A 27,500-nucleotide genomic window follows, 5' to 3' on the forward strand; every position below is an offset into this window, starting at 1 on the left:
TTTTGGAAATGGTCAAAGGCAGCACCAGTAAAGTTCTCTGTGGCTGTATACAAACCAATAATCTTCGTTACTCCTCACAGAGTCAAACCTTCCCTTCGTCAGCTTTCTTTGGGCATTTGTCATATTTGTTCTTCTTAAAAGAGAAATCAACCCAAGGAAATCCAGGACAAACCAAGAGGAGCTCAAGGCTTTGGTCCAGTCCCAGAGACAGGACATCATTGGCATAAGTGAAAACTGGTGCAGTGAGTCCTGGGACTGGTGTGCCATGAAGCATGGTTACAAGCTGGGCAGGAGAGGCAGGGAGGTTGGCATTGTATGTAACGGAGGGTCTGGAATATATGGTACTTACAGTTGACAATGGCATGGTCAAAAGCCTCTGGGTAAGCATTAAGGAATGAACAAATAATGCAGATGTCATCATGGGAGTCTACTATAGACCTCCTAGTGAGGATGATGATGATGATGAATTATTCTTTAAGGAACTAAGGGACAGCCCTAAGTTAACCACTCTTGTCCTTACAGGGGACTTCAACTTGACAAATGTTAACTGGGAATACTATACAGCTAATACAAACAGGTCCAGAAGGTTCTTGAGCACCTGGAGGAGCACTACATGGTGCAGACACTAAGGGAGCCAACTCAGAAAGATGCCCTCCTTGATCTGCTGCTCATTAACAGAGAGGATCTTGTGACTGAAGTGGAAATTGGTGATTGTCTTGGCCACAGTGACCACAAAGCAATTGAGTTTAAAACTTCAATCTGCTCAGGGAACTAATGAGTAAGGTCCCCTGGGAAAATGTTTTTGATGGTGCTAGGGTCCATCAATCCTGGTGGCTTTTTAAGCACCACCTCCTAGGGCCACAGGAGCAGGCAATTCCAAAATGTTGGAAGAGCAGGCGAGGCAGAAGGCCAACTTGGCTAGGCAGGGATCTTCTTCTAGAGGTAAGGCAAAAAAAGTAAATGTTTGACCAGCAGAAGCAAGGTTAGATGACATGGGAGGACTACAGAGATGCTGCTTGCCACCATAGGGAGAAAACTGGTGAGGCCAAAGCTCAGTTAGAACTGAAGCCAGCCAGTACTGTGTAGCACAGTAAAAAGGACTTTTAAAAATATGCTAGTAGCAAAAGGCAGTCCAGAAATAACAGTGATCTGTTAAATTATGAGGGTGTTCACCATACAATCAGGGACATCCACAAGGTGGAGGTGGTTAATGCTCTCTTCAGTCTTCAGCACCAGTCATGGACTGTGGGGGTCCCAGTGCCCTGAGCTGAAGGACCAGGACTCTGAGAATGATAAACTCAGAGTCAACTCTGAATTTGTGTGGGATTCGCTGCTCCAGCTGGATCCCTGTGGGGATCTATGGGGCCTGATGGGATTCATCCAGGAATCCTCAAAGAGCTGGCTGATGTCATTGCAAGACTCCTCTCAATGATTTTTGAGCAGTTTTGGGAATCTGGAGAGGTCCCACTAGACCAGACGCTGGCTAATGTCCCAGTTTTCAAGAAGAGCAGGAAGGAAACTACAGGCCTGTCAGTCTCATTTCAGGAGAGGGTGGAGAAACCCTACAGAGAGATCTCGACAAATTAGAGGGTTGGGCAATCACCAACTGTATGAAGTTTAAAGAAGGCAAGTGCCAGATTTTGCATCTGGGATGGGGCAACCCTGAATATACAAGAGGCCTGTGGGATGAGGGGCTGGAGAGCAGCCCTTTGGAAAGGGACCCGGGGGTCCTGGTCAACACAAAGTTGAATGTGAGTCATTGTGCCCTGGCAGCCAGGAGGGTCAGCTGTGTCCTGGGGGGCACCAGGCACAGCATCACCAGCTGGGCAAGGGAGGGGATTGTCCTGCTCTGCTCTGCACTTGGGGTGGCCTCACCTTGAGTCCTGTGGGCACTTTTGAACCTCACAATATAAAACAGATATTAAGGCATTAGAGTGAGTCAAGAGGAGGGCAATGAAGATGGTGAAGGGCCTTGAGGGGAAGCTGTATGAAGAGCAGCTGAGGTCACTTGTTCTGTTCAGCCTGGAGAAGAGGAGATTGAGGGGAGACCTCATTGCAGTTACAACTTCCTTGTGAGGAGAAGAGGAGGGGCAGGGACTGATCTCTGTGGTGACAGTGACAGGATCAAAGGGAATGGCCTGAAGTTGTGTCAGGGCAGGTTTAGGTTGGATACTAGAAGGTTCTTCACCCAGAGGATGGTTGGGTGCTGGAACAGGCTCCACAGGGAAGTCAGCACCAAGCCTGACAGAGTTCAAGAAGCGTTTGGACAATGCTCTCAGGCTCATGGTGTGATTCTTGGGGTGTCCTGTGCAGGGCCAGGAGTTGGACTCAGTGGTCCTTGTGAGTCCCTTCCAACTCAGGATATTTTATGATTTTGTAAAAATAGTTCTAACCCTCTCTTCAATTCCTGTATTCTGTGGGCTCATGAGCAGTAAATACCATGCTAATGTTTCAACATTTTCCTTGGTTTTGGACCCTGAGACTCTGTGGAAGTGACTGCATTAGCTAAACAAGTTTGAACCAATGAATGTTCTTTCCAGTTAATTGTGGATAGATTTGGAAACACTGCACTGGGAATTGTTTTTTTGTTTGGAATGGAGTTTTTTGTGGTTTGGTTGGTTTGGTTTTTTTTAAACAGCATATGGTCTTACAGTCTTGCTTGTATTATGAGAATACCTACTTGTGAATTTACTGCATTTTATTTGGACAGCTGAAAAAACAGAAGGCGGCTTTGTATCATTTATACCTACTAATTCACCTTTAAACATATTAAGCATTTATTTTTAACAATATGGGGAATGTTTCCCTTGAATAAATTATATCTCAATTTTCCAGTAAGCTTCCAACCAGCATTTTCAAGCTGTGGCTGTGGTGGTGTTAGCTGAACAAGATTTGGGAATAACCTTTTTTTGTTAATGGGGTAGATTTGGTAGACTGTCTTGTCATAGCATTGTGTTATTAAGCAGAAGAGAAGTGCTGGGGGAACTGTGTAGCTAATTAAGTACTTAGTGGAATTATGAGCACTTGTCAGTAATTTCTGAGGTAAAGCTTAGCTGGACTAAGTTGGTTGGATACTGGTCTTAAAAATCTCAGTTCTTTCCTTCTTTACCTAATGAAAACTCTAGAGTGGGTGGATCTGTTGTATTCAGGTTAGCTTTTGGTTACAAAAGACTTGCAGGGAGCAGAGTTAATGTGACAGAAACATAGGATTGAGGGAGGTTTGTTCACAGTTAAGTCTGTCAAAGCTAGAAACTGATCCTCACTGCTCCTAGAAAAACCCTCAACATGTTACAAGTGAAAGAACAGAAATAAGTATACTTTAAAATTCTAGGTAAGAGCATACATTGTATGTTTACACGAACATTTGTGAAAGCACAAATAATCCCATGAGAAGGATTTGGTGACTATTTAGGGACTATTTGATTTTAAAAAGTATAAAACCTGCCACTAAAGGATGTGGAATTATCCAGCCTGGAGAAATGGGATCTCTTTCTAAGTATAAAAAATACATATTGTTAGCTATACATATATTCTTTTGAAGGCAACTTTAAAAATTAATTATTTTACTTAAAGCAGACCTTTTCTTAAGTAGATATCTTCAGTAATACTACCTTAGTTAAAAACAGGAAAAAATCTGACTGTACAGAATTGATGAAAGAACATGAATATTGATTTAGTACTTTCTGGAAAAGGATGAAAAATAGAAAAGAAGGCATTATTTTAATACAAGATTGTCTAAATTATCTTATAAAATGTAATTAAATAAGCTGCTTTTATCATTCTACACAAAATTTAACTAATGTTTCAGTGACTTTTAGAATATTAAATCCAAATCTTAAAGGAGATTCTTTGGCTATCATGAAAATAGCAATACCAGAAGGAGATTTGCACTTTTTTCCCCTTTGAATCAGAGCTGCTGGTCTGTTCTTGCTGCTGTGTACTGTGACTTGTCCATTGCATTCTGTCTCGAATTGAAACAAATATTTTAGTAATCATCATGTTCCTTTAGTCAACTGGTAATGATGGTGACCACTCTGAGGAAAAAATACACTTCTCCATGTTTTTATCTTACAGCCTTCAACACTCTCCCAGCACAAATGCAAGATTTCATTTTAGAGTAAACTGCATTGCTATCCTATGTAGATGGGACTTATACTTTCCCTGTTTCTGTAAGTTATGCCTATCACAACTGTAAAAAATGGAGTTTATCTACAGTATGATTGATGTGAAAATAGCGATACGTAGGAGGAGGTACCTTTATTAAGAACTCCAACATCAAACTGAGAAAAAAGGTCAGGGTGTTTCCTTGCTTCTGAGAGAGCGAGACTTCATCTCTCTTTGCTACTTATTCAGTCATACCTGGAGGTATTCCTGGATCTCGGGAAAACATATCTAAAGACAAGTATAGCTGTAACTGGAAAAATTCCAGAAAATATCGGGGTTTGCATACATCCTCAACCTCCAATTTTCTTGAACTATTGCCCTGCCCATTAAACCGTTTTTTAAATATTCTTTAAAAATTTCTTTTGCCATAGCTTGGTTACTACTTGTGGCTGTTACACCAACACGTGCGGTTCAGCTGTGATATTAGACCAATTTCTGTCGGTTGTGCTAAGACAGCTCATACTGGGGGCTTTGATTTGCCACAGTTTTTGCACCTTTTGATTAGGCACGTGCACATGATTATCATAAAATACATGTCCATATCAGCCTTTCTGAAATATCATGAATGTGTTTGTTCCGCTTGAACTTAGAAATCCAGGTTGTGCCCCAGATCTAATCAGTTAAAGCTGTGCAGAGGTAGAGATCAAGGATGTAAGGTGAAGACACACAGACATTAGCCAAAATAACAGTATCCTGACAATCATTGCATCTGAAAGTATTAATTTTCAAGATATTTTTATCCAGTTCTTTTTCAAAATGGTATTTGCAGATACTTAAGAGTATTGAAGATGACAGTGAATTTACCTAAGAGAATTAGTACACGTATTTCCCTGTTGAAAAGACAGAGAGGCTGTTCACACCATGGCTTTGACGCTTGTTTTTGTCTGCAGATTGTTCTTTTCAGAGGACTTTATAACTTCCTTATTTTAAACAGATCTAAATGCCATAAAAATATCTGTGAACGTGAAAGCCAGGTACAATGCTTGATAGTTGCAGAGACCTTAACCAGTAACACTACATCAACTGGAATTGCTTAATATTTTGGATATAATACCTTTTCCCAGTCCAGTGTAGCTTCTTCTTCACATGCTTCTCGCAGTTACCTGTTCTTCTCAAGATTTCAGGACTTTGAGGATTGTGCCAGCCTTTTCTACATTCAGGAGCAGTTGGTGCTTTAGTTATTTCTTCTTGACCATCAGTTCTAGCATACTGCTGGTAACAATCAGAAATTCAGGTAAGATCACAGATTACAAAATAGGCATTTGATTTGATATCGAAATATATGCACATCTTTTGAAAGGCAAATGGCACTTATGGTAACCAGTGCAGCGTGAGGCAGAGAGATAACTTTCTCAGGAGGGGAAGGAACTGAATAGGGGAATGAAAAAGTAGTAATTCTTCTTTTAATGAGTAAAAATGCATTTTTAAACATAAGTTTTAGAGAAAAAAAATTGGTGGTAGTCATGCAGTTTGTATGGGAGTTGTACTCTTTGTTATCTAATGATTAAGAGGAATCAAACATGTTCAGAAATACATATTATTCATGTCAGTCTTAACCCTATCCAATGCTGAGACATGATTTATTTTTTTCAATTACAGTTTCAGAACATTGGGTGGTAGAAATAATTGAACTTTTGTTACATTTGTTCCGTTTACTGGAAGTCATCCTTAGGTCAGTTCCTCAGGCATTCCCTTAATTCAGATACATGTAACATCACATTACTGGACAGAGCTGAAGCTCCTGGTCTCCACAGCATGTATGACAAGATCAGACTAAACCAATTTTATTATGCAGCTGCAGCTTCAAAGTTTGTGATCTGTTACAGTGCTTGTAGTAACTTTGCTTTTACAGTAAGTGAAAAATGTGTGAAGTGAGCAGGAATTAGCTGCATTTTTGGAAGGCTTTAGTTTAAAAGGGAAAAAAATCAGGTTACTGTTCATTACCTCAGTACCAGAGAATTAATTTGGATTTCTGTGAAACTAAGCCATATTGGCTGCAAACAGGAATTTGTTCTTGGAAGGATAACAACAGCCAGCCTGTTGCCCTTGTTTACACTGCAAAAGGTACATAGGAAAAGAGAGAATTGCATCCAGCATGCACTCTGTGTAATTAAAACATGAAAAGTACTGCTGGTTTGGCTCTGTTTCTAAACAAATGTCAGGGCAAATATTCAAAACTAAGAAGAGCCAAGCCAAGGCTGCAAAAATTTTTGCTGTCAAAAATCTCTGTGTGAATTAAGATGACAGTTTTGGCAATTTCATTGCACCCTTTCTGACCAAAAGAATTGAGACATTTGTGCTTTTATCTATGCCTGGATTCGGACCCCCACTGAATCGTCACTTAGGTGATGTGTATTTCAGAGGTGCTTAAAATCCATATGAGTTGCAGCCTACTTCTCAAGGCTGTTAGTTTGTCTGCACATTTCTGGTGGTGGTTGTGTGCTCGAGACTGATGCTGTTGATATCCTGAAATATGCTTTCTCCTGCTAGCTTAATGCAGTAAATCTGAAATTTGCATTGGGCAAAGAATGAACATACAAATACATAAATGAATTGGCAGATTTTTTTGTTTGATGTTATCCCTGAGAGAAGACAGAAGGAAAGCTCATGCGTCACTGAGAACACAAATCTTTGGAGCTAAATGCATCCAGATAAGGGCATGTAAGGATGGTGGAAAATATTTGCAAAAGCAGCTGAAGAAAGTTTGCTGCCAGGCTGTCTTGCCATGTAAACCATTACTCAGGCTGAAAGGATCTGTGCTTTGGAAGATAGATTTACTAAAGTCCTTCTATTTGTTATCATTGCTTTGTAGACATTTTGAAATTCATCCCAAGAATGTATGTCTTAAGAGTTAACTTGCTGTGGGGGTATGTATACATAGATCTACTGAAATATGTGTGTGTGTGTATATATATATATATATATATATATATATATATATATAGGTATTTGGACAGTTTTTAAAGTGTATATGTATTTAGAGAAAGAGATTCTGAAGAGGGGGTGGAAACAGAGCATCTGCAGGAAGAGCTATGTTCACTTATGCACCACTTTGAGGTTTTTGTCCCAATTTAAAATAGTACCGAAAGAGGAAGAGAGAAGGAGAAATTTTGACTGGTGCTCATTTTTATAGTTACATTTTGGAACCAATTACTTCCTTGCTTAAATACTTAATAAAGGGAAGATAATCTACTTTTCAGGCAAGTTGCCTTGACTAGGTCTTGGATGACACTTCCACACTGACTGTGCAAAGCTCAGGATCATCTTGCACAAAACCAGAGACCAGAGATCTGGAAGGTTGTTAAGGAGTCTGCCTCTCCTGTTAAAAGTTACCCAGGGATCCCCAGGCCATTGCTGTCATATTTGCATACCTTGTTCTTAAATAAAATTCCTATGTAGCTTCACTACATAACTTGCTCCAGGGTTTAAATGTCACCGTTGAAAGGTGGTGAAAGGAGAGTTCTACATTGTTTGTGTCTAAGCTAGGCCTGTAATTCTTCAAGTTATTGTGACTTATCATCCTGAATGGGCATGGAGAATCATTAAATACCAGCTATTTTCTGATGTCAGTTATTGTCTGATTTCTGACATTTTGTTTGATTTGCCTGTCTATCTTCATTCTCCTAATTTCCCGACTAAATAAACAAGAATTTTTCCCTCTGTATGTGTGACATAGTTTGTCACAAAAGCTATGCTTTTAAAACCATGTGGCAGTTTTCTTGTTCTAACATCTTCCAGTTTGCTGTATTTTTCTTGAAGTGCAGTGGTAAAACTGGATTCAGCATCTAATAGCAAGGAATAAAGGAAAACAGCTAAATTTCATGTCTTATGCTGACATGCCCTGGAATTATATTTCTTTCCCTTTTGAAATAATAGTGTTATTTTCCCAGTTTTAATCGCATAGATTCTTAAGAGATGCTTAACATTTTAATGCTAGTTTTCCATTAGCACTGCTATCATGCTTTAAGCATTTTCCCCAGTTTCATCATTAGAACACCTCTAGGCAAATTATGAAGATTATTGCAAATGGAAGTTGTTACCTGCAAATGAATTGCAGCCTCTGCAATTTCACTGTCATCAGCCAATTTCAGAAATGTGTTTTTTTATTTCACTTTTCCAGTTGTTAAGGCCAAAATCCTAAGTACTGAACTTAGTATACAGAGCCTTTTGAAAGACCTCATTGGACTATATTATTTCAGTTTGATAGAAAAAGAAATCACTGGTTCTCTCTGAATAGCTTTTTCAGACTGAATGGCTTTATGCAGCCAAATAATAAATTTCAGCCAGACTCTGTTTCCCTGATTTACTAGGGAACTTACTGCAGCTCCCGAAGGCTAGCTCAGAAGCCATAACTGAAGTGCATCAAAGCTACTTCTTGTTCCCTATCTGCATGCCCTTCAGCCTGACAGAGAGATAAACACGAGGTTTGATAGGATTAAATTTTCATTTTCCTATTATACTACATTGTTTAGAAATGGACTGTGATATTGTTTTCCTGTGTTTAGTATGGATGTCGAACTTACTAACTTGTAACTCTCTTGGTATTCATTGCCCTGTGAAAAATGTGTATGTTTGCTTAGGGGTTTTTTGCTTTCAGAGATAATCAATAATGCTTCAGAAAATCCTTTACTTGAAATCCACTCTCAAGCACGTGGCTCATCCTTCTTTTCATACACTGTTGTGACTTACTTGGGTGACCTGTGCATTTCACCTTTACAGCCTATTGGGTCCCAAGCCTAAGCAGACCTTTTTCTGGTAAAACTCTTGTTTATCAGTCAAGTACAAAATTTGTGAGAATGAGAAATGAAAGCTGTTTCTTAATGGATCGCTTGGAATTTTCAAGGGAGGATACTTGTCTCCATTAAAAGCTGGCACGGGGTAAAGCCAAAGGTGAAGCCAAACTTGAAATTTGCTGCCTTGAAGTTGGCCAATTTTTGGGTTGGGTTTGCTTTGGGATATTTTTGTTTTGTTTTGTTTGGGTGTTGGTGGTGGTGTTGTTTGTTTGGGGTTTTTAAATTTTTGGGGGGGAGAGGTTAGTCTAAAAAGTGACCAAATTTGGCAATGTTGGCCTAGATAATTAAGGGCTGGGAGGTGAAGGGAAAATCTGTAAAGGAAGAAACAGATGCCACCTGTCCACTAGCCTTCCAGCAGATGGTTGAGCCTTCCTGAGGGACATTCCCTCCTGATCCCCTCTTCCCACCTTCTCCTGTCCATTTTCCTTCCATATCTTCCTTTGCATTTACTGTACCAAATTTCCAGAGTTGCAAAAGCACTCTTTCTTGAAGAGACCTTATTCCTTCCTCAGCACTCTCTTGTTTCCCTGTAGATGGGATAGATTTTCTATCTCTTTCCCCAGACAGAGTGGAGACTTGCTTTATTTGTGACTGAGAAGACTCCCAGCTGAAAGCTGAGGGAATTATTCTACTTGGTGATCACCAGCTAACAGATTAATATGTCTAGGGCAAGGGATGCAGTTCTCTGTCTCTATGTGAAATTATGCAAATGTTTGCTCTTCTGCTGTGATTTAATGCAAAAATGCAGTTCTTTTTACAAGAACTTCACAGTTTTCACATTTTGCATTTGCTTACAGCAGCAGAATATGAAATGTTTTAGGAATGTTTACAGCTATTGTCTTCTCTGTCTATTCACTTAATTGCTTTTTGGCTTTTGACAGTATATGTGTATTTTTTTCTAATGCTAGAAATTACCATTGAAAACACTTGCTGAAGGATGAAGTTTCTCTAACCATAGAAACATAGAATTAAATAACACCCAGGAAAATTCGTTATCTCTGTATGATTCTTGTTTAGAATTTTGGTACTGGTAATTAAATTATTAAGTTGTGTATTGGGAATAAATTTACCAATTACATGCTGGTCTGATTTTTTTTTCCATCTCTGTCATCTGAGTTTGTCTATTTATCTGATTCAATTCCATGTTTTCCATGTCATTCCCATGTAATGGGCTGAGCCCTATTTACTTAACGAAGGTATAAAAACCCTGTAAAATAATATTGAACCAGTATGAGTGTTTTAAACGGTCATGTGGGACTTAACTGGAGAAATGGGGTGTGCTACAAGTTTCAAATATGATAGCAATGCTGATTTCTTCACAATTCTGTTAAAAACAGCTGATCTCCAGTAGAAACCACTCGTGCTGGGCATTTCCAGCAATAAAACCATCATAACGTTACTGAAAAGTGTTAAATATTAGTGCAGTCTAGAAAAATATAATTTCCGGTACCGTTTAAGAAAACGGGAGTGAGAGTTGCTGAAAGTGCAATCCTAACTTGTAGGCTGGTAAGAGGAATAAATTAGCCCTGTGAATGTGAACTGCTAAACGGTTGCTATTCCACTGGGAAATCTTGCTACTGAAAATTGCTTAACAGGGATGATTTTTCTTTTTCCAGTGTAACCCAGACTCTGTGAATGGCTCTTCTCTGAGCAACAACATTGACATGTTGCCTTATGGGTATATGTTCACAGAGATATGAAGAATAAACATGAAGTTATGCAGTGTGTATTCCAAAGTTGTTACAAGGAATTAGTTAATAAATAACATAAGAAATTAATAATTAACTGCCTTGTCTTACATCTTCCTGATCTTTATTCATCTGGTACTTCATAGGAACCTAGCTTATCTTCCATCCCCGTTTATCTAGTCATGCTTTCTCTTTCATGTTTCCTCTCATTTTGCTTTATTGCCACTGCTCATCAGTTTCATCTCTGAGTGTATGGTGTTTACAGCCATTGCCAAGTGATCCTGAGGGCTATTTTAACTAAAGCACAAAAAAAGCATAGTTTCAACTTTGTCCCTAAACTAACCATTTAATCAGTGGCGTGAGTTAGTAGGGACAGCATAGTAAGAAAGATGTCAGACCTCTAGTTTCAAAGAAGCAGTGTTGTTCTCTTCATTAATGGCAGTGATTCCAGGTAAATTCCTAAATGCTAATTACTTCAGGAAAGCTCATGATTTTTTTTGAACTATTTTGCAGGGGATTTCCCAAGAAAACAGGCAGAACTGCTAGGATAGCATCAGATGAAGAGATTCAAGGGTCAAAAGATGCTGTAATTCAGGATCTGGAGAGAAAACTTCGCTTCAAAGAAGACCTTTTGAACAACGGGCAACCGGTATAAAAACATAAAATACCCTGGGGAATGGGAGTGAGTGGGAGTGGGCATCTCAGGTAGTTTCTGAGATACGCTGCATATAAAATAATTGTTGTAGATTGCTTTTTGTGTATTTATAATTTTTAATTGAATTTTCAAAACTGCATTTCCAAAAGGAATGATAGTGTACATTTTGTTCTATCATGCCTTCTCCTGTTTGACAACTTTACTAGGACTTAACAAAGCCATGGAGGTCTCAAAAGTGGTGAATTTGCATAAGAAGCCTGCACAGTCTGTACCTCCAGGACTTTTTGAGCCTTAAGGGCCATTTGCTTTCGACTGTTCATCACTGAGTGGATGAATATGCATAGCTCTTGTTCAGCCCAGGCTCATTCTACCTTGTGCCCAGCCACTGGACAATGGGGGAAGCAATAGGTGGTAACTGGACATCGGAGGATGACAAGGCAGTTCATCGTGAGAAACAACCCAGCAGGAATCAGGCATCATTAGATTCTGCAGTTGGGGGGCTTCTTTTGACCAACACAATTTTGCCCAGTAGAATAGAAATAACCCATAGTACTAACTTGCAGACTCAAAAGTTAGTGACCTGCTTGAGGAGTCAAGAAATGAGGTAAAATGAGCATATCAAACAGTGTAGATGCACAGCCACAAAGATCTCTGTGCATTTTTGTGTACTTAAGATACACTTAAAAGATAAAATACCAAATTCTTCCTGCTCAGAGTTGATGAGAAGCAACTTTCCTAAGAATTTTTTTGCAGTTATTAAGACACTATCTTTGAAGTAGGAATTTCTTGTAAGAGGAAAGTAATTTTAAAAATGTAAACTGTCATCCCCCTTTTGCCAATAAAATGTTTTAAGAAACATCTGAATACCTTGGGATGCCTTTGTGTCACTTTGAAAGGAAGTGAAATTTTACATTTCTCAGGACGATGCCCAGAAGTTTACTAAGTTTGCTACTAGGTCTGAGCTGTGAGCTGTGGTGGTGTAGTTCAAGAAAGCCCATGGAGTCCAACTATCAATCAGCAGTTGCTCGATTTTGGTTCTTAGTAAGGTCAATAGAGTGAAGTAGGGAGAATGTTCAGAGTGACTGCTGCTTCTGTTACCTTTCTCCACTGACTACACAGTGTTTGGCAGTTTTCTGTAGCAGTTGAGCAAAATCACTGTCATAGTGTATTAGTTCCTATTTTTTCCAAGGAGGTGGGCTGCAAATGACTGTCAATGCCTATTTTGGAAAGTGAGGGAGATGTTTGGCCTGGGCAAATGAATGGAATGTCCTGAGAATGCCCACATGGCCCAAGGTAAAAAAAAAAAAAAAAAAAAAAAAAAAAAAGACCAACTGTGATCAGATGATGTGGGAGCTTGAACTAAATAAATTCTGATTTGGTGCTTGCCTTGAGGCTTTTCCTTGCAGATTCCTATCTTGGGCAAATTCTGTATGTGTAATCATGGCTGTGGGCACTTGGAGTGACTGCAGAAGAAATATAAGTGAAGAAAAGTTCATGATTTTCTTAGATGCTTGTAACTGGTACCTAGTTGTCATGAGTTTCAGCCTGCTGGTTTAGCTGCAATATGACATATTAAAAAAAAAAAATTGAATGAGCTTTTTTAAAAATGCAAGCATGAAGTAGATGTAATGTTTACAATTTCCATTCTTCATTCATTTTTCTCTTTAAATGAGGTGTTTCACCATGAAATGAGTTTTTCTTGCATAAACTTGGATGTTTTTGCAATGTTGATTTGTAAGAAAGTGTCTGAAATGCATTCTTGAACGCAGGCAGAAAACTAATAATGAAATAATTTAATTATACATTAAGGTTTTCCTCTACCTCGTTTTATCTTCTGAGTGTAAATTGTCTTTTATAAGCTGTCTCTTCAATTTCAGAAAGAGTAACAAGAAATGGAAATTTTAAAATCTTAAAGAATACATTTTTCTGTATTTTTGACAAAATCTTCAAGTAGAGTAAAATCTCCTTATCATTTTTGGCAGAGTTTTCTGCCTTGTGCTTCTAATGTAAAAACTGAGCAGAATGACTAGGAGTAAGATTTGGGATGATTTGATATGCCCTCTTCTGATGGCCATGCTGATTTAAGCAGTTCCTATTGCTCATTCCTACCCAAGTTCCTGGCACGAGGATGGAAACAAATGGCAGAGTCAGAGCAAGGGTTGCTTAATCCAAAAGAGCCACTTGTAATACTAAAAAAATGCATTACAAACTGTGGTAGAAAATTGCTGTTAGGAACGTATCCCTGCTCTCTTTTATTAACATTACTTTAAGCATTGTTGACTGTGTACTGCACTGTAGTTGGAGAAATAATAATTTTTCTTTCTTTTCTCTCCCCCTCATCTCCTTTTTTATTTCTTTTCAGAGATTAACATATGAGGAAAAAATGGCTCGTCGATTGCTGGGAGCAGACAGCGCTGCAACTGTCTTCAATATACAGGAACCAGAAGAAGATCCTGCTATACAGGTGTCACATAACTCTACAATTTCATAGGAAAAAAATTTATTTTTTCTTTTTTACAGACTATGATTGTCATTAAAATAAAGTCCTACAGAAGACAATAAATACACACAAGATAGGATGATTATTGATTACAGAAGTCATATATTAGTGAAGTAAACTGGAGGATCACATGCCAAATGCTCAGTTTTTCCATAAGGTTGAGACTTCTCAAATGTCTGCTCTCTGCTTTAAACTCTTCCGTTTATCCTATTCTGTCCTGACCTTTAAGTCTCTCAAGGCAAGAATACATCTACTATCTTGAAACCATCTTCTTGTTATTTGTGTAATAGGCACTCCTTGGGTGCAGACCAAAACCACAACAGAAAGTCAGCTTGAAAAGCCAGGTACCTCTCCATGGTATGCTCTCCATTGTTCAGATGCCAGAGCTGCTATTCAGAAATGTGTAGCATTCGTTTGCTTATGGTGCCACACAAAGTACATGCTCTTGATAAAAACTCTGAGGAACTGTCGTGGACATTTCTTGGTCTTCTTTCTGCCTCTTGATCTTTTTTTCTACCCTTGCAGGAAGCTCGCTCTGTTGGTGCTTCTGTAGTGAGTCCTGTGGATATTCAAAAGGTTAACATTTCCACCTTTTTCTGTCTTGTTTTTTTGTCTGATTTTTTCATTACTTTTTCCATTCTGCTGTTCTTGGTTGATAACAAGAGATCCTCTAGCATTAGTAACTGTGGAGAATTGGGCTGTACTCCCTTTATGAGGATGTTCAAGTTGTTCTAGAAGCCTGTGTGAGTGCAGTTTAACAGCAATCATCGTGTGCTCCACTATCTTTGTGCTGTAACATTAACATCCACTGAAATGATACTAACTGTGTCATGTACTTCATGGTTTACTTTTATGGTACACTTCAGGAAACAAAGAAATTTTAAAACTATCTGCAGTTTACAAGGTATTTCTCTGCTCTTCCATTTTTTACAATTATCGAGGGTTATGATTATTATGTAACCAATGGTAGAAAGATGTCACATCATTCTCAGACCAGAGGGAGTGACAGAGGATGGGGATGTGAAAGGATGGCTTTGCATGAGGTGCATGTTCTGTCTTAAATACAATAAGGGTCAGAGACAATGGCCAAAGGTAATTTGAAAGAGTGTCTGAATTTCTGCTGGCTGAGAAGAGCATTGACTAATTTTTTTTTCTTCCTGCATCTGAGCTACTTTACATTCTGACATTATCACTGTCACCTCTAGGATTCCAAGCAGGAATTCTGTACTGCAAAGTAGACAGTTCAAGAAAGCAAATTCAAGTGTGTATCAGGAAATCATAACAAATTCAAATAAGTGGTAGTGTTTCTGCTCTTCTTGCTGTATTTTCAATACTGTTACAATAAATTTTGTTTTTAAAGAAGGGTCCCACACAAAGGGGACCATAGCAACAGCAGTAAAAGGAAACAACTATCATAGACTACCACTGTTGGCATTTTCCCTTACTTTTTCCCCTCACTTTTACAGGCAACTGTAAACAAAATAATTTTATCCTTCTGGTTCAGCCTCTGGTACAGTTCTATGCAAATAGCAGATGTAAACCATATGGTCTTCTAGCCATCTGGAAACAAAACCCACCCTAAATCTGTCTGTACCCTCAAGGAAATATTAGTGTGTTTCTTTTGTCTTTATGAACTGCCTCAGAATACTTTTATTCTTACAGGATTTTTTAAAAAATGGAAAGAAAGCAACCAATGACTTTTTTTCCCCTTATAAATTAGACCTTAAGACAACATGAAATACAGTTTTTGCCTCATACCAGATGTCTTGATTGTTTCATAGGGAAGTTATTGGAGACATGGATTATAGTGTTTTTCTTCAACAAGATACAGTTTCCTTTTATATGTAAAAACTTAATGGATTGTTAAAGATCAATAAAATAAAAAAATCCAAACATTAAGAACATATCTTCCTGAACAATGTGTTGAAGCTGGACACTAATATCTACCTTTCCTTTGGCAGGAATATAAAGTCTCCAGCTTTGAGCAAAGGTTGATCAGTGAAATTGAATACAGGCTGGAGAGATCTCCTGTGGAAGAATCAGATGACGAAGTGCAACATGGAGATGAACCCATTGATAACAGTATGTCACCGTATTTTGAGATAAAGCTGAAGCACTACAAAATCTTTGAGGGAATGCCAGTCACATTTATGTGCAAAGTGGCAGGAAATCCAAAGCCAAAGGTAAGAAAAGATGGTAAATGTTTCTAGAATTTCTCTGAAGAGTTCTGTGTTGGTACTATACCATCAGGTTCTGGACTCTATGGGCTGTATCTTACAGGAACAGGAGATACTCACACTTGACAAGAAAGACTCCTATCTGGCATAAACTGCCTAATCTTTTGGCATAACTGGAGTTACTTAGTCAAAATCTAGTAAAAAATGCTAGTATGAGGCTTCTGCTCTCAGTTACTCCCTCCTGAGACTTCTCAATTATTTTACCTGGAAGTAATGCTTCTTCATTTTCAAAGTTACCTCCAGGGTACATTTGTAGCACAGAATGCAGTGCAACGCTAGAAAGCGCCATGTGAGCTGGCACAGGAGTCCCAAAAGCCACTTCATCTTGTTGGCATGGGTAATTAGTTCAGGCATGGCAACATGCTAATGTAAAAATATGTGGGTTCTAGTTCAGAAGCCAGCATGGTATCTCTCATTCTTCAGCATCTACACACACTAACAAGACTAGATTTTACTGGAATTTAAAAGAAGGCATAATAAAATACCATAAGCTCCCATATATGCCAACAGCAAGATGGGACATGATGGTGAGGTTTTAATGATGAACTTCAGAGGGAGGGTTGGGCTTGGGAAGCATTTCCTTGTAGCGAATATAAAAGTACCAGTTGCGTGATGTCAGTAGTCTGGAACAGTGCCTTCCTTGGGTAGGTTGCATACAACCATTTCAAAAATTGCTTGGCAATCAACTGACTCATTATGCAGCCAGCAAACGGCAGCAGCTTCTTCACCTCCCTTGCCAAAGCCAGTGTCTTCCCTGTGAGGTCCTCGCAGCTCTTACAGAGACCTCTCGTGGATAGGGGCTCTTGTCTTCTTCGACAAGGTCAGAGATGCTCTATCTGTTATATAAGATCTGCACGGAAGCACTCACATCCAAATCTCTCATCTAGTGTAAGTTTTACAGGTACTTAGGATTTCAAACAGAAATAAATGCAAATGACTTTACATGCCCAGTGGTATACATGTATGATACTGTACAAGCTGTTAATTAAAAATAAAAGGACTTTATGAGGTAGCAGAGAAAGAACAACAGAGAACTAGGGTTACATTTACATCGGCAAGGAGTGCAGACCCGAAGAAAAGAATCTCTAGAATGAGAATCTATCCCTGCATACATTACAGAAGGTTTTACTCCAGGCTAGCTCTAATCTCGTCCCACAGACTGAAGCAGATGCAGCACATTAGATGAGTTCTTGGAGCACATTTTCTGGCTTAGTTTCATCTGAAAGGAATCCAGTTCTATGCTCCAAGAGCACAACATGATGTGAACCACTGCAAAGTAAGTGGGGTTGATCAGTATACTGATATCAAAAAAGCACTCCTGCTTCAAACAGAGGACACACAGTGAGAAGATAAGCCCAGTCTGACTGAAACCAAACTTTTCATGTCTAGCATTCCTTCTGAGATGACCGTAGGTAAGAGTCTGTTGTGCTGAACAAGGGTGGAAGACAAATGGGTCTGTTGCTGACAGAAGTGCAGTGTGTGCAGAGATACTCTTTCTGCCTGAGGCTTATGACTACGTTGCTAGGTGACCTATTATGAGTCAGCCTTAGTCAACTTCACCATTCCCTAATTTCCAGTTTCCAATTAAGGTGTAGTTTCTCTGTCTGATTTAAGACAGATGAAAGAGGATGTCTCCTTTCCCTCACTGGGGCAATAAGGATTGCACAGCCAATAAACTGCATTCTTAATACTTCCCATAAAGCATGCCCTTACAGAGGAGCATCTGATGGGAGTGCCCTGTGATTCACAGCCGATGGTCTGTTTTCCTGCAGTGTCGAAGTGTGCACATTAAGAAGTGATTTTCTCTTGCACCTGGAACTATGGCCTTTTGTTCCATTCACTCGCAGATGCTTTGTGTAATTTGTTAAGTTGCTTGGGATGGAATCAATATCAGTCCTGTTGCATGGCTACTTGTTAGCTGGGCTTCGCAAATGTCCGAGGCTGTATCTCCCCCTCATCTGCCAGAGCATGCCGAGACAGCAATTTTGAAAAGCTCAGTGGCTGAGAGCTGCCCTTCCGCTGTCATTTGTTGAAGCTGGAAGTGTTGCTCGTGAATAAATTTTTTACTTTGGCAAATGAAAAGCTGGAAATAATTTACTAACTTGAAGCTCCTCCCTTTTAAGTATTCTGTCAGGTCTGCCAAGGAATGGCTTTGTAAAGGACTGTAGTGTTTCTTAAATCTGGCATTCATTACAAGGGATTTTTCTGAGCGGGGTTATTGGCTTGATTATTTTTTCCCCTGAACATGCCATGTAAATTGAATACTGATGTGCAAATTCTGTCTTCATATATATGACTTTTTAAATCTGAGTCTACTTTTTGTTATAACCTTTGGTGTAATGTAAAACTATTTTCTCATCAAAATGAGAAACCTGTGGTGCTACAGGAGGGACTAAGGAATACTTATTTTTAAGGGATTATTTCTCCTCAGAATTAGGACAATGCCATACAAGAGGTTAATTGAGACACAAATGTTACATAAATCTCATACTCCTCACTCTTCACATGGCTGAATATAATTCTTGGTGATTAAAAATGCCTGTGCTGCCCAAGATCAAACCCCTCTTTGTACTGTGTATCCCATTGTATTCCTAGTCATTACACACTGGTTTCTGAAAATCTGGTGCAAATAAAAGCAATCCACATGCAGTGTTCAGTGCTTACGTAGTTTAATGGTACATTTATTAAAAGTTATCCTAGAAAGAAAATACTTCACTGCAAGGGCCATTGTCTCCTGCAGTGGTAGTGTTTTACTTATTAACTCCATGTCAGATAAAGGTAATATTAAGAATTTACTGCTCATATGGGATGCCAGTGCTTTTAAACTTAGTTGAAATAAGTTTTAGACAACATATACATGATGTTTGGATAGCTGGTTCAGTTAATATTTGTGTGTATTTCCATGCATGTCTCCTGATATTTCTGATAAGTGTACTGTTATTAAATAGTTACTACTTAATGCAGTAGATTTCCAAGCAACATTATGACACATGTAAAGCATGCAAGTTAAAACTCATTTTTTGCAGCTATGTTGTTTTAGCACCCATTAGCATGTGTATATAAGTGATCAAATATCTCTTGCATCTCCAGTAAGTGCTCTGTCAGCAGACAAGAAGACATGACTAAATCTTTTGTTAGGACCACAGAGTCTCTGCAAGGCTGCTGACAGACAAAATGGGAAACAAGCATAACCAGCTATTGAGGAAATGAAATCATTTCAACTTACACATAATGCTTGTTAATATAAAAATCATACGCAGTAATAAATTTTTAAGGAAAATTTCCACTCATTTTCTCAAAAAAAATCTCCATTGCTTTTTGTGAAATTCAAAAGTATACCCTTAACTTTCCCCCAAGTGAGTGAATTTCAAGCTTTGAAATGTTGGCACATATGAAGAACCCAGCAGAATAAACTCCATCAGGAATGGAATTGCACTTTGCTTTGTCACTTCATTTTTTGCTAGAGAGCCAGCACCCTTTCCTGACTCTTAAGACCTAAATTCCCACTCCAAGAATGAGACTGAGCAAAATGTGTGTGTTTTCCTCATGCTAAATAGTCCCAGCAGGACCAGGACAAATACAGTTATACTTTGAATGAGTTGGCCTTGTGCAAATGGTGTAGGTATCTGCACAAGTGTCTCAAATGCTGAACACAACTGATGTTATGGTGTAGTACACATTTCAAAAATGACAAGTAAATAATGTTCTACTTAAATATGGGTTTGGGCAGCTGAGTAGAGCCTTCCTAGTATAACATTTTTCAGATATTCCTCTGTGTGTGTTCATGCATACACAATATTTACTTTTGATTCCAGCAGATATCAATTTGGGATTTTACATTATTATTATAATATTTTAAAAAAATCCTAAAAGCTAGGTCATTTTTTTTCCCCTTCAAGTTTGAGGCACTAAAAATACATTTTTTTATTGTGTAATTCATGGATTACTATAAGATATTATCCTGCATAGATCATTTTTTTGGCTTACTGAAAGTATATCTTGGGTCAGCCAGAGAATAAAACTATGTATCAAAAGGACTGGAAAAGCCCTGTGTTTGATAGCCAGTGTAACTGTTCTGTGCAGCTTGGAGTTAACTGTGCTGGTGTTGGCATGCAGTTATTAACGGATGTCGATGTGCTGGTTTGCTTTGAAGTATTTCCTATTACTTTGCAAAGCTGTCCACTTGTGTAGCTAGCCTGTCACACCAGGGTGACATTGTTAGTTTCAATCATGTCATTACACTGAGCTGGCCCCTCCACACACTGAGCTGCTCACTGCCAGCGGGAGCAGCTCTATCCCCTCTGACATTTTGGTCCAGTCCAGTCAGCATAATGGATATGAGACAAAAATGGGTGCTTCAACAGTGAGATCACGGCCTCATTTTATTCATCATTGAATTAATTAAGCCTATCATTATCTTGTTTTTTTAATTTGTGTTTTTATTTTCTGAAAAGAGAGCAAAAGCATTCTCGAGTTCTTTCTGCATCTTCTTCAGATTTAAGCAAAATAAATGTAAAATTAGTAATCTCTGAGATTAGTAATCTTTTCTTTGTAATGACCTTTAGTTTCAGTTCTTGAAATGTTCAGCCCTTATGCACCTGTACATTTTGTTGGAAAATGTTCAGGCTGTTGTTTCTCTTTGGTCCACTGATCATCTTGTAACTGTTAGTGAAAATGGCTCATGGAATGAGGAGTTGATCAAAGCAGTTTTCTTTTACTACTTACCAGAGAGTTTTTCAGCAGTTCTAAATTCTAAAATTCTTTAGTGCTATTAATTGAGAAATTGTGACAATGAGCACCCACCTCTTACCAGCTGTGCTTTGTGTTTTTTCCTACAGATTTATTGGTTTAAAGATGGGAAGCAAATTTCTAAACGAAGTGATCACTACCGAATTCAAAGAGAACCTGATGGAACTTGCTCACTGCATACTGCAGCCTCCACCCTGGATGATGATGGGAATTACACTATTATGGCTGCTAACCCACAGGTAAATGAAGGTTTGGCTCCAGAGCAAACATCCTTCTGGACATAAATCTTCAGAAAACTATCTCATCTCGCATATGCATGATTTAATTAAATGATGAAGTCACCGTAAGGTATGCAAGTTAGATTTCTGTTTTCATCTTGCATCAGTAGGGTGGGACCCTTCTATCTCCAAGAGATTAGCAACTCAACAGCAGTTTTTTTCCTATGGTTTGAGGTTTCAGGGGGGAGGGGTGTCATTTTTTAATTACTCTTCCACTAGTTGTTTCAGCTGATAACATCTCAGTATTCTAACTGAGCATGGATAACACATATATATAAAGGGAGAAAAAAATCCAGTTTACCAGCAGAAGTAACCCAGTCCAGTGATTTAACTTTCTTTTGTTGACCCTACTCACTGACTGAGGCCAATTTTTTGAAGTGAGTGGGAGTATATCACACCTCAACATGCTTACATTAGGCAGATTGCAAGTCTGTAAGGCAAAATACATCTAGCACTATTATGTAGCAGAATGGTGTCCTGTGTTGATCTGAAACAGTGCTTTTCTGAAACACAGAGTGTTACTGATTTAGCAATGCCATTTTTCCTTTGCAGATTTAATCCAAGAGCTGAGGTAAACAGCAGAACCCACTAGTTCATTAGACATAGCCAAACTTACAGGTCACTCATCCTATTGAAGGAGCTTTTTCAATCCACTTTTTCTACACCACAGCAAATTAAGGGGAAAGAGTTGCATGTGAGAAACCAAAGCAGTAACATAACTTTTGGGATGTAATGAATTATTTTCCTCTGTAGTTTGAAATATCTTGCCAAGACTAGGCCTGCAGGCAGAATCACACTGCAGAATAACAAACTGTATCACTGAGACAGAGTTTAATCTAAGCAGGAGTGTTGTGCTCTGTTATGCACGTTGCTAGGTTACTTAGCATGACGCTGCCATTTTTGTCTCACTCTGCAGCTTGTCAGTCCTGCTCATACTGCAAAGGGCTTGTGAATATAAGGTATTGTACACACAGGCAACACACAGAGAGCAGCTTTTGGGTAGATTCTACAAAATGCAGTGCTTTAATATAGGTGGTTTAATTATTATTTCTACATATGTAAGTAAAAAAAATACTAATGCAATAGCATAAGGCCATGGAATTGTTCAAGCTGGGAGCTTTTACACATAGATGACATTGTTACAATACTTGGTACCATATAAATTGTGAAATTTCACAACAGGTTTAAAAATATATGCGTGCTCAAGGTAAGAAGTGGTTCCTGTTCATCTTCCTCTAAGTGTTGTCTCAGGGCATGCACAGAGTTTCACTGTGTAGTGTTACTGTGTGATCCAAAGTCTTGGAGAACTTGGTGAACAAACTGCTTTTGTGTTTGGGCACTGTACTCTGTCCCTGAATATTTATGGCCTACTTTTGAGCATTTGTTGTTCTGGATAATGCTCATTCAATGACACAACAGTGACCCAGGTTACCAGTTCTGGTCATTGATGGCGCTACTTTGTTAGTGGATTTTGGATGTACTAAAATGAGCTGGGTTTGTATGCTTCCCAGCTTGGGGCTTGAAAAAGCAACTTTGTTAAATGACAAAATTCTGTGCTTGTGCTTTTTTCCCGTCTTTGGAGAAGAACCAGAAGCATCCTTCTCTGGCTCCCCTAAACAAAACATCTGTGTTTCACCAAGCCCATTCTATTCTTTTTTTTACAGTGTAATTCCCAAGCAAACATACTTATCTCTTCCACTATTTGCTTGCTTTTTACTATGCATTTAACAGTACAATGGAGGCAAGAAAGGGCTGTGAGTTAATGTACTGGCCTTTCACACTCAAAGATCTGGATTCCAATTCTTTTAAGTCATCCTGAGTGGAAATAATTTTGGCAAAGCCTTCTCAATTCTAATGGAAAGTTGTCCATGTCTCAAAGCTATCACAGACTTAGGCAAATTTGGCAACCTTTCCTTAAGAAAGCGAAGTACGTAAATGTAAGGGAGCTCACATCAGAACTCTGATGGACTGGTAGATATTTGCTAAGCTGTTGCTGTGTTTTGGTCATTGCTATTGGAATCACCAAACTCTAAAGCAAAAGACGTGTTCTCAGCTGATAGAAATGGGTTTTATTAAAGCAAAGGATTCAGTTCATTGAAGCTCTGCCAGTTCATGCCATCTCATGACCTGGACTAACATAATAGGATTTATGTGTGTAAAATGCCTTGTTGACAGACCCTGGAGATCGTCCATGGTAGTTAACACAGCAGGCCCCATTGCCCACAGCATAAAGTGCAGTGAGCTGGAATTAAAGTTCTGACACACCACTGGGGTTTGTTGTCAAATTTGCCGTAGAAGTTAATCCAGAGCAAATGGACCCTGGGCCTAGACAAACATAAAACCTTGCCTGGTTTAGGCCTTTAGTTAGAGGTCATATCCCTTAACTGAGCTTTTTCCATGAACTGTATGGCTTGCACAGAGCTCTTATTTTCACCTTCTTTCTTTTTATCCCACTCTGCTTCTTTGCACTACACACCCACAGTCCTCAGGCTGGAGTTCCCTTAGTTTCTAGGACATCTTCCCATTAATTATTTTCCCACTCATTGTTTCCTTCCTCTTCATCCTTGGACTTTTCCAAAATCTTTGGCTTACTGCTTAATCTTCCCTATCCAAATTCCTTATTGCCCTTTGTGTTTCCATTTGTGACACCATCTTGTATTGAGATATGCAGAAATTATCCCAAACTATGTGTATTCATCACCTGCCAGAAGAATATTAATATGTAGTGGTGCCCAAAATAGAAATTCATTTGTTCCAGATGTCTTTAATAGTCTTATAAGGGGGAAAATAAGGCTTTTACATAAGGAATTGCTGTGGGTCTTGCACAATGGCTTATTTTAATGCGGGGATTTTTCTTGCGGACTAAATGGGTCATGGGAATAGAAATGGGACACAGACTTCATTTCTAACAGTTCAGAAGTGACACAAAAGTTGTTGCTATTTGAAGGCTGCTTGTAAGCCTGGTGAAATTGTTTTTTTGATGGGCTTTGGACAGTTCTTAAAGAACTGCTATCTGCAACCCTGCAATTACTGTGATAAAAATATTTGTCACTTTTATGCTGACAGACTTGAGTGTGGAGCTCACAGCTTAGAGCTGAAATACACTGCAAAGCTGATGTGGATGTGGCCTTACTGCTACCAGCCCAGGGGGCAGAGCTGTTATTTATTAGGACCACCAGATGCTTTTACACTTACAGGGTGAATTCCAATGAGCCCTGAAATCGGCAGTTCTGGCTCCAGGCAGTCCCATCCCAAATCTGTTAGGACTAGTGCTTGAGGTGGACAACCTGTCTTCTAAAAACAAAGTAAAAGAAAAAAGGGGACCAAATACACCAGAGCCATGTTTTATTTATCATTCACTGAAAATAACCTGAATTATCACCAATGTCCATGAGCACAGCTGTGTCTTTCAGTGCAATTCCTCAAACCAGGTTCACTCTGCAGAGAGGACCTGTTAAGTACTTGTCAAATTCTTTTGGCTTTTACATTAATGAGGGGTTTTTTGAGTTGTGGGCCCACCAGATCAAGTAGATCAATCCCCTTTGGAGGCAGCAACTCTGTTGTTAACTGCCAACACTCACCATGGGCCATTCTCAGGACCTTGAACTTTTCTTGCTGTTCTTCCCACTTTCCATACACAGAGAAACCTCTCACCCACATCAGTAACAGTCAATAAGGACTCGACTGCCAGTGGTACTAACAGTCTTTTTCAATTAACCATGAATGTATTATAGTCACAGTCATTCCAGTCTGTTCCCTGTTACATTGGAACCTGATAAAACAGGCAGGCAAAAAAAGAACAGATCAGGTTGAACATTTATTATTACATATTTTAAGTCTTTTAATGTTGCTCCTCTCCATCACTCTAACAGGGCAGAGTAAGTTGCACGGGCAGGCTGATGGTTCAAGCTGTAAATCAAAGAGGCCGCAGTGCTTGGTCACCTTCAAGTCAGCCTCACATAAGAAGGTATTTGATGCTTTTTTTTTTTCTTTTAATAATATGGATTTTGCAAAATATCTGTGGTAAGGTAGAGAATGTGTTAAAAGCATGGCATTCAGGAAGAAATGTGACCTCTGCTGTCTGAAAATTGCTGCAGAGCAGCAAGCTCAGAAGCAGCATGCTCAGAAGTATAAGCAACCTCTGAAATGACATGACTTTTAAATATCTTTAATTTTCCCTGTCTCCTCTTCCTTTCTTTGTGGTATTCACTAGTTACTCTGTATCTCAAATTACACTATCAGCTGATGGGAAGGCTCTTGTCACTTAGGCTTTTTTAAAGTATTTTACCTGATTAGAATTCTACCAGGAACCTCTATCTTCTGCAGCTTCTAGTAAGTATTCATTTAAAGAAACAGCAGAAATAACTGCATGTCAAAGAGGCTTATTAGATTTACATTAGAAATATTTTAGTATTTCATATTTCAGTTCAGGTTCTTATAAGGAATTATGAGTCATAAATAAAGTATTAAACTTATCTTTGGTGAGTTTACAATTATTCATATACGAAGCTTTGGGTTATGTTTTTGTATGATTAGAAGGGAATTTTCCCTTCAAATATTTTTTTTTTCTTTATCCAAAGCATTTATGATGCTGTTTAGCACAGCTTAGATAGCTTTAGATGATACAAAAAAATTCATTTTGGTTACCAGAACTGCTTTCAAGGGAGTATGAGGGCTCTGGTTTCTGGATTCTGCTGTAATGAGGTGTGTGCTTTGCCTAATGGTTACAGCAGCCATAGAATCTCAATATTGCCCAACTAATATACAAAGTACGTGTAATTACACAGTCAGTGTACAACCAGGAAAGGATTTCTGTAACAGTTAGTAGTGGTACTAGTATGTACTGTAGAACTGCTGCATGCAAAACAGGCTCTCTTTCCCCCTCTGGTAGCTATAAAGTATTAGAACATGAGGCTGGTTGTTTAAAAGATCTTGTCAGTCTTATTCCTGTGTGGAACAAACTGCAGCCCCAAAAGCATTTCCCAGCATTTCTCCGAGGTGGCCACCAGCTCCCTCTGCAATGTGTCACCCTTAGGCCTGTTAAGCCCAAAGCTCAGAGTGCCTCTGGAGGGGAATATCCTGCCAGGTCTGCACTGTGAGAACAGCATAGAAAAGGCTGGGGCCATCTGGTGTAGCCTGTCCAGTCACTAATGCACTTGGCACCTGCAGATAATGGGTAAAAATGGAAAGTCCATGTTAACCCGTGAAGGGAGAAGCTGCCATGAAGAATCAGGTTTCAACTGAGTCAGTGCACATGGGTGATGAAGGGGAAAGACCTTTAAAAGCGAAGATGACAGGAAGGTAGGTAGGGGTGAAAGCATCAAGCAGCTGCCACTCCTGCAGCTTCCTGAAGGACAAAATTTGTGTGTTTCTCTTTCTGTGATGGACAGAACCCTCAGGTAATAATGGAGGAGGCTCTTTTCAATCTCTCCAAATGCATTCAAAGTCCAAGGCAGTTTCTGGCTGGTATTCTATTTTCTAATGGAGACAGGCCCTCAAGCAGCCAATATTGCTTTGGGTTGGGTGTCCAGTGAGTAATGAATTATAAATAAAGGATTTCCATAGACTAGTTTAATTCAAATTAGGGCAATTATTGGGGATTCTTATATCCTGTAAAATTACCATGTGAAGGGCTTATCCCATTATCTTTGCCCTGGAGGAGCAGTTTCTGTAAGCATTCAGCACAGAATCTCTGTTTAGTGACAGTTCTCACTACTCCCACTGGAGGCTTCACCCAAGACTGATGAAATGGGAGCACATAAAACCTTCCTAAGACAGAGTCCTGCCATTGGCTTTTCTAATGTAATATCCCAAATTACTGTGTTCCCCCTTATACTGTGATACTTGTCACATCTATTGCCATAGACTTGTGATAAGTAATATTCCTATGGCATTACAATATTATTTCTATAAGCTTTTCTGCTTGAGAGCAACAAAACCTTTTGTTTGCTTGTTTTATTACAAGTGTAATTATTAGCTTAATGAACTTTATGACTTGTGCTGTTGACAGGCTTTCTCTTGAAGTATACTTAATCTCTTAGAGAATGTGTTCTGGCAGAACTCTGGGGTTTTATTTCGCTCCTGTCATATTTTTCTGAAATTTGCTTAGCTGACAAACATCACTTTCTTAGCATCACTTGATGTGGCTGGCCACTTTGGAATTTTCTGATGTGCACAAAGCTTGAACTCAGTCCCTTAGATGACAAGGTGCTCAACAAACTGTGTCACCTAAGCATGGCAGACAGAGTCCCAAATAAATCTTAAAATGCATGAGAAAGTAATCTTAAAATGCATGAGATTTAAACAATATTTATAAACTAAACATTCCTAGCATCCTGCTCTCAATTAGGGGATTAATTTGAATTTAATCTCCTTTATTCCAAATTAGTGATCATTACCATATGGTCAGTCATAAAGTCTTTTTCAGCTTCTTGCT

The 27,500-nt window shown here is 38.9% G+C and overlaps 1 protein-coding gene across 4 annotated transcripts in view; it reads left to right on the forward strand.

Moving 5' to 3' along the window:
* PALLD (palladin, cytoskeletal associated protein) overlaps window positions 1–27,500 on the forward strand; it is a 189,364-nt gene that overhangs the window by 153,214 nt on the left and 8,650 nt on the right. For 3 of the 4 annotated variants that reach the window (XM_069013683.1, XM_069013685.1, XM_069013686.1), the window contains exons 12-17: window positions 11,159–11,294; window positions 13,663–13,764; window positions 14,326–14,376; window positions 15,762–15,983; window positions 20,876–21,025; window positions 24,937–25,031. In XM_069013683.1, coding sequence (XP_068869784.1) covers window positions 11,159–11,294; window positions 13,663–13,764; window positions 14,326–14,376; window positions 15,762–15,983; window positions 20,876–21,025; window positions 24,937–25,031 — 756 coding nt within the window. The remainder of the gene's footprint in view (window positions 1–11,158; window positions 11,295–13,662; window positions 13,765–14,325; window positions 14,377–15,761; window positions 15,984–20,875; window positions 21,026–24,936; window positions 25,032–27,500) is intronic. The other variant, XM_069013684.1, reaches the window with a different exon arrangement.

Source organism: Aphelocoma coerulescens, chromosome 4 (genome assembly GCF_041296385.1).
Source record: "Aphelocoma coerulescens isolate FSJ_1873_10779 chromosome 4, UR_Acoe_1.0, whole genome shotgun sequence".
Classification (NCBI taxonomy): Eukaryota; Metazoa; Chordata; class Aves; order Passeriformes; family Corvidae; genus Aphelocoma; species Aphelocoma coerulescens.